This window comes from Odontesthes bonariensis, chromosome 19 (assembly GCF_027942865.1).
Source record: "Odontesthes bonariensis isolate fOdoBon6 chromosome 19, fOdoBon6.hap1, whole genome shotgun sequence".
In the NCBI taxonomy this organism is placed as follows: domain Eukaryota; kingdom Metazoa; phylum Chordata; class Actinopteri; order Atheriniformes; family Atherinopsidae; genus Odontesthes; species Odontesthes bonariensis.
The window spans coordinates 14172913-14185071 of NC_134524.1; the positions used below are offsets into that span (position 1 = coordinate 14172913).

Here is a 12159-nt window from a genome sequence, read left to right on the forward strand (position 1 = left end):
ACCGGAGTAACAGACTCTCTGAACCTAACCTGGTCGGGACCAGGTTTTATTCAAGAAACCTTGAGTTTCTTTCTGTCTCCGCCCTCTTTCAGCCACACACGCCATTTGATTTCCTCATTTATTCAGTCAGCAGAGCGAGTTCTTCTACTTCTATAAGTCATTAGGCACAGTAGGAGGCAACTTTTTTCACGAACATGTCCTTTTGACAACGATCCCGTGGATGAAGGTGCAGCATTATTGCGCAGAGAAATAAATATTCGTCGGAGATGGATATCAGACCGCGCATAGATTTTTGCATTTACAGACAATTATCTTTTTGAGCGGCACCATCAGAATGTGTTGGGACAAAAGAAAAAAAAGACATAAAAGACAAATAAATATTTGTATGAATAGGCTTAAAAAAGACATATATAGGCCTATTATATTTTATAAAGGCACTCGTGTCTTGGGGGTGGATTCCCTCCGGGGATTCCCTCAGCCACTGCCCTCCCGTTAGAGGTGGTGGCCACCACCCGTTTTACGGGCATCTGCCTTCTTTCTGTTGGCTCAGTAGAAGTCTGTGTTAGTTTAAATAGGCTTAATTATTTAACAGAACATGATATAGATGATGACTCTAAATTGTCCTTCGGAGTGACTGTGAGTGTGTATGGTTGTTTGTCTCGTTTGTCTCTATGTGGCCCTGCGATGGACTGGCGGCCTGTCCAGGGTGTACCCCGCCTCTTGCCCATTGACCGCTGGGATAGGCTCCAGCCCCCCCGCGACCCGACTGACGGATTCAGCGGTATAGATAATGGATGGATGGATGATATAGATGAGAAGACATAGTTTATGTGTGTGAAAACAGCATTATGTTGGGAATAAAATAACTGCACAGTCAAATAGCCACTTAATATTTATTTTACAGTGTAAAACATGATCAAAATGAGGTACCTCCATGCCGAGGTCTCACCTGTTTGAACAATGTTTTTATATTTCATCTTAAACTGCTGCCAAGAGCGCTTCTCCCCTGCGGGATTGCACCTAAATGAAATAAATGAATGGGCTACCATTCAAGCAGTTTCCCTGTAATATTATTGTGATTGCAAAGGACTACATTTAAACTTACACTTTTGCTGCTGCAACGGTGTTGCACTTATTTATAAAAACGTATTGAAACTCGTCGTATGAGCATTCAGATTTCCAATTCGAGGTTGGTTAAAAACGTAGCCCCTCCTCTTCCCCGTTGCCAAGGTGACTCGTCGAATCGGGGCTCCATTGATGCTGGCTTTTTAAAGTTGTGGTGCACGCGCTAAACTCAAGGTGAACTTACTCAGAGTTGATTAACCTCACTCAAATCAGCGTTTCTGGAACCGAAAACTCAGGGTTTTCTATCTCAGAGTAGATCAACTCAGAGATCAGGAATAGACTCAGAGTTGGTTGAACCTGCTACGTGAAACGGACCCCAGGCCTGAGATTATTTTGTGATTCACTCAAGTGACTAAGTTCAATGGATTGTGGAAACTTAAATCATCATCTCTATATTTAATTTGTGGATATATTGTGTAAACCTGGAACTTTTCTTACATAATGGAAAATATGTACAAACTGATGTCATGGGATTTTATTGATGAATGTTGTATTTTTTGTATGTATATCTAATGGTTGTGCACAGCTGACAATAATCAGACCCGTTCTTAGGTAAACCTACTTTTCCTACTGCTCCCACATAAACAAGAGAAAAAAAAGACAGACTTACATCCAAACCTGGTGTTCCAGCAGCTCCCTGAAATAAAGAAAATAAGCTTCATCATCATCCACTACTGACCATCATGAATTCTAACATTTACATCCATTACTCTGTCAATACAATGGGTATACACAAAGTGTTAAACAATATAAAAAACATGGCAGAAATGTAAGTGGAACACAAATTTAACTGTTTACCAAGTGAATCACTGATAGTTTGAAGTTAAAATATGTAACATAATTACTTGGCTGCGCTCTTTATTTATACAAAACAGAAAAAAAGTATAACCTAACAAACTAGTAAAGTATAATACTACACGGTGTAATTGCTTTTATCTTCAAAGAAAGCAAATATTGTCAACTGGCATTATCACCAAGAACAGGTGCAACCAAATAACTGATTTCTCAGAAGCAGGACAAGGAGAACATCTCCAATGGGAAGATATTTTTTATATTTCATATGATTACAGATACCTACAACACCATATCATCAAGTGTATTTGGATTGTATATTCAGAGGGACTTTTTAAAAGCCAGAAAAAAAATGCATATGTAAACCTCCCTGAATATAATATCAGTATCATGCTTACAGGTAGTCCATAAGGTCCTCGTGGTCCTGGCTCGCCTGGTGCTCCTCCCTCACCCTAACACAAATACATCAATTATTCATTAGCTAAAACTGTAAAAATAAGATTTTCTTGGAAAAAAACCCACAAAATTTACAGTCAAAATGCTCTACGCCATCAATCAGACATATGAAAAGAATGCAGTGTCAGTCTTACTATGTCACCCTTTGGCCCGGCTGGACCAGCAGGACCTGGAGGCCCATCGGTGCCCTGCAAATAGTAGCAATGTCATGGTGAATTTACATCTTGAGACTAACAGCAAACATCTTTTTTGAGTCGTTTCCAAAGCAAATAACACCTCCACAATTGTACAATATTCCTTCATGGTTTGAACTACAACCAGCACACAGAACTAGCAGACGTGCATTGGCCAAAAGGACACTTAACAACACTTGCTGACGCAGTTAATGTATGAGTGTGTGTTAATGATCAGTTAATGCAGCACGGGACAACAAAAGAGCCTTGAAATGTTTCCTGTAACAGCTTTTTGTATGATTGCTATCCTGTGAAATAAAGTCAGTGTGGCTTCATTCAGGCTACTAATATGTAAAGTATAAGCAGCATTACTCATTACTTTTTTTGTGTCAGTGTGGTACATAGACTGAGATGACATGGCTAAACAAAATGAGGGAAAGGGGACTGTATGGAGGGGAAGAAGGGTAGACATTAATGGGGTGGTGAAGCCTCTTGATCACATGACTCACCCTAATTCCGGGCTTGCCGTCCAAGCCGGAGGCTCCCTGTGCGGTTATGGAGGTATGAGTGACATGAACAAGGCGGGATTAGTACCAGATGAACACTGTTATTAGGACAGGTCGATGGCAGGGTTTACAACAACTAAATTACACTGTGTGTTACAGGGAGCTTGGCAAAGTAGTCAGCCCAGGCAAATGAAAATGAAGACAGAAAATGGAGAAGGCATTATAGACACACGCATGTAAACACACACAAAAACACATACTCTAAAGTGCACACTAATGCACAACAAGGAATCGGACTGGGCTGTGAAAGGAATTATTCTTATTTTTTTAGAGTTTGAGAGATAAAAGAAAGGGCAGTGTGCACAACTTACAGGGAGACCCAATGGTCCACGGTCCCCTTTGTGTCCGAGTTCGCCTCTCATACCCTTCACACCATGCAAACCAGGCTCACCCTAGGGAAACAAGAGAAGCAGGAGGAGATAATGTATCTGTAATTGCATCTGTGGCTGTCAGTCGAGCCCCCTATTCTGCCAGGTTTCGGACAATTTCTTGAAGCCTTCAATTAACTCTAACTTCTGCAGTTGTTATCATCTGTTCCATAAGTATGATAAATGCGTACCAATTAACATGTTAATAAAAATTTTCAGTTCTCTAAAATGTTATATTAAAAGATTAATAAAGGTACTCTAGAACATGGAAACAACAGCTTAGTAACTTATTTTATTCAGCTCACAGATCTCCATAACAACGGAGGAAGTTGGTACTAAGAGGAATACCATTAGATGTGGTAAAAAAGCTCTGGTAGTATAAAAACAAATCAAGCAAGTTGTATTGTCATGTTACCTTAAAAACACATGGCACAGAGCAAAAGTCTTGAGCCATACAAACCTCATTTCTTTGTATATTACCATAAAAAAAGAAAATAGTGTTGTGATCTACACTATAAACCCTCTTTGACAAGATTTCTTTTAATAAAGCTTTCTCAAAAGTACAATAAGGGAGATCTGATCCATTTAGGATCTTTCGCTTTACCTCTGCTTCCCGGCCCCTTCTTTTCCGTGCTGTCAAAACCTTCCAAATTAATTAGGACGGCACTGCTTTAGTCCAATGGTCTTCCTACTACCCTTCTAACCAAGCCAATCGGTCTCTTTTCCATTCTTTTTAAATTCTCCATTAAATTCTCCATCTCAACCGTGCGTCACACATCCCTCCTCCACCCCAACTGCATCTTCTCCACTTACCCACTAGTGGAGTCTCTACAGAAGCCCTCTAGTTTAGACTCTGGGCCTACCGATCACCCATCATGTCACATTGCAACTTGATGCAGCACAAGAATCTAACCGCCAAACTTATTGAATAAATCTGTGTCAACCTTTTATTTGATCTCTCTTTATTGAAATTTATTTGAGTAGAAAATAGTTATCCAGGCTCCTTGAAGAATATTTCAAAGCTCTCTTTTGGATGTTGGCTGCCTTTTGTGCAGTTCCTTGTAAGGATCATCCCTCACTCCATCAATAATGTTGAGAACTGTGCTCTGGGGAGGATTCATCACTCCTCAACACCTGTTGTCACTGATTTTCAGTCCAGTCCTTGTGTCATTTGGCATACCTTTACCCATATTCCCTGTTCCCCTTCCCTTCCCTAAGAATGATTCATAGATCAGTGTTAAAAGTCTTAACAAACAAACAAGCACATTTCTGAAAATTATTAAAAATAAAAAAATAAAAAATTTAAAGAAAAACCGCCAATGTTCAAAGAACAACTTTCAACAACCTTCAGAAAGACTTGTGATTGCTCAACACCACTTTAGTCGGTTACAAGACAGTTTAGCGTCTTAGAAGCTAAATATAAAGAAATTAGAGTCGCTCTATACTTCTGCACAGTACTTTTCGTGTGTGTGAAAACAAGCTAAAGATTTTTAATTTGTATTGAGCATTTAGTGCATATATGCAAAAAAGAAAAAAAGTACAGGGATAAGCACTTTCTACCCCAACTTTTAACACATGAGTTTTGACAATGACGCAGTGTCACATATGTGGAGTATACACGTTCACTTTCTTTACCTTTGGCCCAGGGAAGCCATGGGGTCCCTGAAAAACATTCAAAAGTGACAAGTATTAATTTTTGCACTACCTTGGAGGCCTATAACAGATGAACAGCCTGCATTTCTGTAACCATGGTAAATAGGTTTCTCTGGGTGCTGTGTGGACTCAAGGCAATAAGATGAGAGAGTGCAGCACTGTGAAACTTCCTACAGGAGAGCATTATCAAGTTTTCCACCCTGAGTTTTGTTTTCATTTTGGTTCAGTCAAGCACTGATGTGAAATTACACAGAAGTCAAACTGAAAAACCAGGATCCAGAAACTAAGTAATCCAGTAATTATGGAGTGAAAGCTCATTGCTTATCTTTTACAGTGACTTGTTTTATGTAGTTTAAACCTGCTGCGACATGAAACAAAGCACTTCAGTGAATGCTTTGAAAGTGTTACATCAATCAGAAAACAGAATTTCTTGTTGCCGGGTGAGGTCTGAAATAGCTTTCAGCTGCAAGCACGTATGCAGAAGTTGTAGACGAGCTGGAGGTGGAAGAGAACCGTCAGGATCATCAGCAGGTCATATCTTCATTTATTTTAATCTTTTATTAGTTACTATAGTTTTCCTACTCTTTGTAAAAGACCAATACCTGCCGATTAAAGTGTTTGTTGGAGTAGTAGGCCTAAATATTCAGCACACACCCTTTGACATGAGCAACTTAATGAAAAAATCAAACACACCCGAGGATAAATGGGTTGGGCTACCTCGAGAGCAGGGAGGATGAACATTATGTTGTGCTGCACCTCTATGCATGCTAATCTGTTCTTGAGAATTAGTGTGTCCTAGAATTTGTCTGCATTGAGTACATCTTGTTGTCCACTGATGGGACAGAAATCTCTTTAGGATTAGATACTCACCATAGGTCCTGGGAGCCCATGAGGCCCCGGTGGCCCTGGGGGGCCAATAATCTGAAAATATATATAAATGACCAAATTACGATAAGACAAGGGGTATTGTATTTTGTCTGCATTTTGCAGTGTAGTTTTCTAAGAACTGAATCTGTAAAACTGAGAAAATTTTTTGACATGTAAATTTAAATGTTACTTACAGATGGACCTTGAGGACCATGTAGGCCTGGATCTCCTTTGTCCCCTTTTACCCCATTGACACCCTATGGAACAAATGCTTCAATAGTTTATGTAGATTCTTTGCCATCCAGGTCATGGTAATCCTAAGAACTTGAACAAAGGCAACCAGCTGGTGGGGAGTATATAATTTCATAGGCCTGTAACCTTCCCATCAAAAGGTTCAAACTGAAGAAGTTCTTTAAGCGAGAGGTGAAATGTCCTCAAGAACCAAGAAGAGAAGTCCAGTTGCCTTCAATCAAGCTCTTAGGAAAACCCTCCTGAGATGTTTTGTTTGAAGACTACAGAGACAAAGATATTGGAATGTTTATCTGTGAGCGAATGTGTGTGATTCTCACAGGTAAGCCAGGTAAACCAGTTGCTCCTTTCTCCCCTGAAGCCCCAGGCATTCCCATATCTCCTTTGGAACCTTTATAGCCCTGCGAGAGGTGCACAAAGGTAAACAAATATGATCCATTCGAACTTATCACACTGTCACCCTTTATGCGATTGTATTTTGTATCATATTGATAAGCTTAGAGACTTAGAGGTGTTTAAATGGCACAGAATAGTCAAATCAACATGAGTGATAAACCTATTCCAAATTGAACTGATCAACTCACTCTTTCTCCATCGAGTCCAGGGAGACCAGGCATACCGCGATCTCCCTGCGAACACAAAGTTGATCTCTTACAAAACTATCAATCAAATCATCAATTAATTCAGAAATTGCTTGGTAATTACACAGTTTGTTATGACTTCTAACAGGTGGTGTTGATGTGATATCCACACACATAAGGAAACAATCTTTAATGCTTCATTTGAAGGGAAGCAGGATTTGCAACAAATGACGCAATATCCAGAGTATGATTTTTACCTTTATGCCCTGTGGTCCAATTGGTCCAGGCGGCCCTGGAGGACCCTGGACAGAAAGAATGACAGAGGGATATACAAAATGAAACTATAGCTCTGCACGAGTCCATATGATCAGCTCACTTTATGATCAGTCAGTTATAAACTATGATCAGGATGCTTCACTGAAAGACGCATGCAGGGGTCATAGCAGCGAGAACACTTGAATGAATAACTATTACCACTGACAGAATTACATGTTGTGATGTTAGGATGTGAGCAATTAAGCCTTCAATTCAGGGACATTTAGAGCAACATTTTAGAGGCAAAAGGAGGACAGTCGCCCCATCAAGACTCAATGACTTGCTTCTAAATGCTGCAAATGTGCAGATTCAGTTTCGGTAAGCAATGAAGAGACTCAAAGAGGTTTCAGTGCAAAGCCAAACATGCTAATTTTCAATAATGTCAACCAACATAATGTGCAAACATATTGTGTTTGATATTATGGGGAAAAAAATTACTTCTACGTAATTATGACCCAACATAAATGAAGAACAGATCTAAAAACTGAGGTAACTTGTTATTTCAATGAATTTCAATCAATCGTAAATGTATTTTGGTAAGGACAATCATTTATACTGTAGTTAAACTGAAGGCCAAAATACCACAATGGCACCAGAATGCATGACTCTAAATCCTCTAATTCCTGCTTGGTTTGGAGAAATAAGGATTGTTTTTCCATTGAGAATGTAGATCATTATGACTGGTATCAAAAAAGTTAAATTTCTAACAAACTAAACATGCTGGTTTGTTCTACTGCTCTGGAATCCAAGCCAAAGTGCGATCATCACAGAGCAAAGCAGAGATATATATCAGTTTCCCAATTCACCTTTGTCAGGGCACCTTTCATTTCTAATTCAAGCTTAGCTTAAACGCTTAAAAACCTATCTGGGGATTATTTTATAGGTAATTACTATTTATTAGTGATTAATTTCACCACATGCAACATTTACTAGAAGCGGGATATTCTTCAAGACAGTCTAACACTTAGGTCATAACCATCGACCCACTACAGCTTAAAAAATTATGATAATGGTAACTTTTTTTTCTCCCTTTTTCAAAACAAACAAAGATAAATCAATTCTATTAGTATGATTATTTTGAAATGTTTTAAAACAATGTTTTGTAGACATTCAAGAGGTGAACCAGCAACTCAGGCAGCTTGTAAGGTCGGTCACACAGACACCGAATCGGTTTCATTCACTGTCAAGCAAACGTGTTGCTGGGTCAGGAGTACAAATGCAACAGGGAAGTGCACACCAGTGTTGGTACTGGGTTGGGCCCATGCTAGGACAAAGATGAATTACTTGTGGAGATGACACAATACACAGAATACGGAGAGCCTATTTACCGTGACTGTAATAGTGGTAATCTTCTGTAGTAGATAGAAGAAGTGGAAATGGGAAGGGATGAGAGATAAGATTGCAGAGGTCACATATGGGAAAATCGTTTTGTCAGCACATTTCTGCAGGTAAAACTCTAATTAAAATAGTATTTGCTTTATTTATCTGATAACATGACATGAACAGTGTTAAGGCATTGCACCTTACTTGCATGTTTGTAATAAGCGGTTATCATAGAAATTCTTTAGATCATGTAAAAATGTGAGGTATCATACTTTATTTTTACTTTATGTTGTGCATGTATTTGGCCCATTTCAGTCAATAAAAGCATCCACTGCTTCTCCACTATCCTCATTTTACTGCACATTCATGACAGATAGTGATTTATTTTTGTATATATATGAAGGCAACTTGAGAGGCAGTTTGACAAATGTAGTGGAAAACCTTGGCTGACGGTGAGTATATCCTGGCAGAGGTTCAATTATTCATTAGAGCGTGGCCAAGTCAAACAAAAGTCATGTTTCATTGTACCCTGTACTCTTGAAGATATAGAAGAAATAAAAGAGTGAAATGTGCTGCGTTAAGTGATAAGTGACCTGTAAAGCCTCTTGAATGTTTCCATTGTAGTCGATGATTTCAGTGGCTCCTTGGTCTCCCTTCTGCCCAGGAGGGCCCTGCATGACACCAAGAAATGCATTTCATACATCTGATTTACACATAATATCAGTGAAATGTAGCACCATTTTTAGGGTCTATCTGCAGCTTGCTAAGAGCTTACTGCTGCCCTCTGGTGGTAAATTGTGTCAGGTTGCATTAAAAATGACTGCCTGCGCTGTAGTAAACCAATGCAAATTTAAATTGTGTGTATTAATCAGCCCGTCACATCATGAAATTATTAAACGCAGGGTAGAACAAAGGCACTTATTTGGAACACGGTTGCTTACCCTTGGGCCAGCAGACCCCAAGTCTCCTTTATCTCCACCCTCCCCCTAATGTGAAGAGAGAAACAAAATTGGTCAACAGTGTGCGGCTATATTCTTATTTGTGGGAAGATAATGTCTTTCAATGTCTTGAAAGTCAAATCAATCTATATATTTTGGACTAAAACTGTCATGTCATACCTCACTTTTGTGCAACTTGCTCATATTTTCATCACATAATACTGCATATGCTACAAATGTATGTGTAAGTACAGAACTGAATGTAACTTTATTTCTATTTAGATTTTAGAACAACACGACCATAAAAATACTACTTCTGTCAGGGATAGCTTTATCTAAAGCCCTATTCGGACGGGACTAGTTTAATGGGGGGACCTGGGGTAAAGTAATAATAACCGGGAAATCTAGTCCCGTCCGAACGCGCCATGTCAGTAAAGATAGCGGAGTATGTCGGTAAACTTTGCCGAGAATTCTACCTCCTGTGAAACGGTCCGGAGTATCTACCATAGGTAATACTAATCCCGTGCGAATGCGACCTTCGGTAATAAGTACGGAATATATCGTCACATCCTTTTAAAGAGAGAAACAATTAGGTGTAAAATAGAAAATGACACTTAAGTTTCGTTGTGCAATCCTTTTTTTAAACTATACTTTACATTCAGGTAAAATAAGTATCCTGAGCAAAACTTTTGGTGAACAGTACTTTACATTAAGGTAAAAAATGAATAAATCTTCTGTTCTGTTATACTGTACAATACGTTTTAGTAATACTTATCATTCAGGTAAACAAACAAAAAAGTCTTCTGCGTTTGTATACAATAATTTTGGAGCAGAATGCTTTATATTCAAGAAAACTCCTCCCATGTTAGATGAATATTACAGGGATTTCTTGTCCCGTCCGAATTGGTCATTTCTTCTCCCTGGCGTCGTCTGGTTAACCAACATTACCATACGTCCCCCCATTGAACTAGTCCCGTCCGAATAGGGCTTAAGACTCCCTCAACACTGAATGCTACTTACAGATGTGAAGACATGATGGTTTATACCTGTTAACTCTTTGTCTGCAGGTTATTAGCTTCACATCATGTTTCACGCTCAACAAGAATGATTAAATCCTTGATGATTACCATTCCCACAAGTGCATGAGTTAAAGACATCAGAATGAGCACTGATTAACTGTGAAAATCCACCATCTCGGCTAAATATATCCAGCTGGGTCTTTTGCCCAGGCATCAGCTAATTACACTGCTGTTCACAAAATTAAAGAAAACATTTGTGCCAACCTCACCTTTGACCCTTTGAGGCCAGGAGTACCAGCCTCTCCTTGTGAACCCTGCCATGAGTAAGAAAACATAGATGGTGAGAAGTATCACGGTTTTATGGTAAATAAAGACTGGAGAAGTCAAATACTTCAGATACAGTCATATCATTGAAGAATATAAAACACATCTCCTCATGGGATCACTACAAATGCATCATGAAAAATTCTATATATTTCAAATGCGCATTTTACTGGGAAAATACCACCGACCTCTCTAACTCCTCCTTGGGGATCAACACAGTCAGCTCCACTGAAATAACCAGCTTTTAATATGACGTAACTGCTGAACATTGAGTGTTCAAGTGTTTATTTGAACTCTGTCAGTGAAAAAGGCAGGGTTTCACTTGTGGGGCTTCTGAAAGGATGTGAACCAGAGCTCTAAGCTGTCTAAGTTTAGACTGGAGCTCGAGCTACCTGTAGAGTCAGTGGCAGACCTAAACAGTGGTAAACTCATTAATATTTAGTTTACTTTAAGAAGACTCAAAGGAAAGCCATGAACTTATTACTGACTATAATGGTTTTGCCAATCTTTTTATTCACACAAGTGCTTTTCTTCAATTAATTAATTATTCTTTGACAAGAGAATGGATTTCCGTTAATCCAATGCACACCCCTGGAAATTGTGCTGTATAATGTACATTAAATACCTCTAGATGGCAGCAGAGAAACAAGCAGGATGCTCCGAGAATTTTTGCTGAAGGTTCAAGTTTTAATTTAATTCATACCATAGATATGGACAAGAATGCACGTCTACTTAAGTTACTGACCTTTGGCCCAACAGGTCCGATTTCTCCCCGTTCACCCTTTCCTGGTGGTCCGTGGTCACCTCTCTCACCCTTTTCAAAAGAAAAAAAACTGTTCAATAACAGAAAAAAGCTTCCACTGTTCTCCTTCGGCCTGCAGTGCCTCTCAGAACTGCTGATCAAGGCTCACTTTACTTTATTGCCAGCAGAAGAGCTGTAGTGCATCTTCTGTACATCAAGCACGGCCTTCAGTTCTCTTCCTGTTATGTGGTATCGACATCACTAAAGAACCTGAATCATCCTCATGGGTGTGCTTACTCAACAGATTTACATTGTGAACTGTGGACGCTCATGCTGAGGCAGCACAACGTATTCTCTGGCAGATAGGACCTCGAGCATGATTGAGTTCATTCTTAAGAAAAACCCCAAATTTAAATGATTTGACTTTCCATGTCCTTCAGGTTGAAACCCCAAACACAAGTGCATATTGCTGCTTCTGTAGTCATGAGAATTTTTTCACAAGGGGGAGATATCTAAAACAGCCAATATGGGGGATGTGGTGAAACTCAATCAGTCTATTGCTTACAACTATTTTTCAGCCATGTTGACAGAGTTAGAGTTTTCACATAGGTCTTGATAACACACTATATAGTCAGAGAACCGATTGAAAATCTATTTTCTGATGGTAA

General features: G+C 39.2%; 1 protein-coding gene across 5 annotated transcripts in view; it reads right to left on the reverse strand.

Moving 5' to 3' along the window:
• Nucleotides 1–12159, reverse strand: part of col25a1 (collagen type XXV alpha 1 chain) — a 64298-nt gene that overhangs the window by 13342 nt on the left and 38797 nt on the right. For all 5 annotated transcript variants that reach the window (XM_075451135.1, XM_075451134.1, XM_075451133.1 and 2 more), the window contains exons 15-30: nucleotides 11495–11563; nucleotides 10695–10739; nucleotides 9410–9454; nucleotides 9062–9139; nucleotides 8474–8497; nucleotides 7088–7132; nucleotides 6834–6878; nucleotides 6570–6650; nucleotides 6195–6257; nucleotides 6004–6054; nucleotides 5116–5142; nucleotides 3424–3504; nucleotides 3056–3091; nucleotides 2508–2561; nucleotides 2316–2369; nucleotides 1736–1762 (exon numbers count right to left, since the gene is read on the reverse strand). In XM_075451135.1, coding sequence (XP_075307250.1) covers nucleotides 1736–1762; nucleotides 2316–2369; nucleotides 2508–2561; nucleotides 3056–3091; nucleotides 3424–3504; nucleotides 5116–5142; nucleotides 6004–6054; nucleotides 6195–6257; nucleotides 6570–6650; nucleotides 6834–6878; nucleotides 7088–7132; nucleotides 8474–8497; nucleotides 9062–9139; nucleotides 9410–9454; nucleotides 10695–10739; nucleotides 11495–11563 — 825 coding nt within the window. The remainder of the gene's footprint in view (nucleotides 1–1735; nucleotides 1763–2315; nucleotides 2370–2507; nucleotides 2562–3055; nucleotides 3092–3423; nucleotides 3505–5115; nucleotides 5143–6003; nucleotides 6055–6194; nucleotides 6258–6569; nucleotides 6651–6833; nucleotides 6879–7087; nucleotides 7133–8473; nucleotides 8498–9061; nucleotides 9140–9409; nucleotides 9455–10694; nucleotides 10740–11494; nucleotides 11564–12159) is intronic.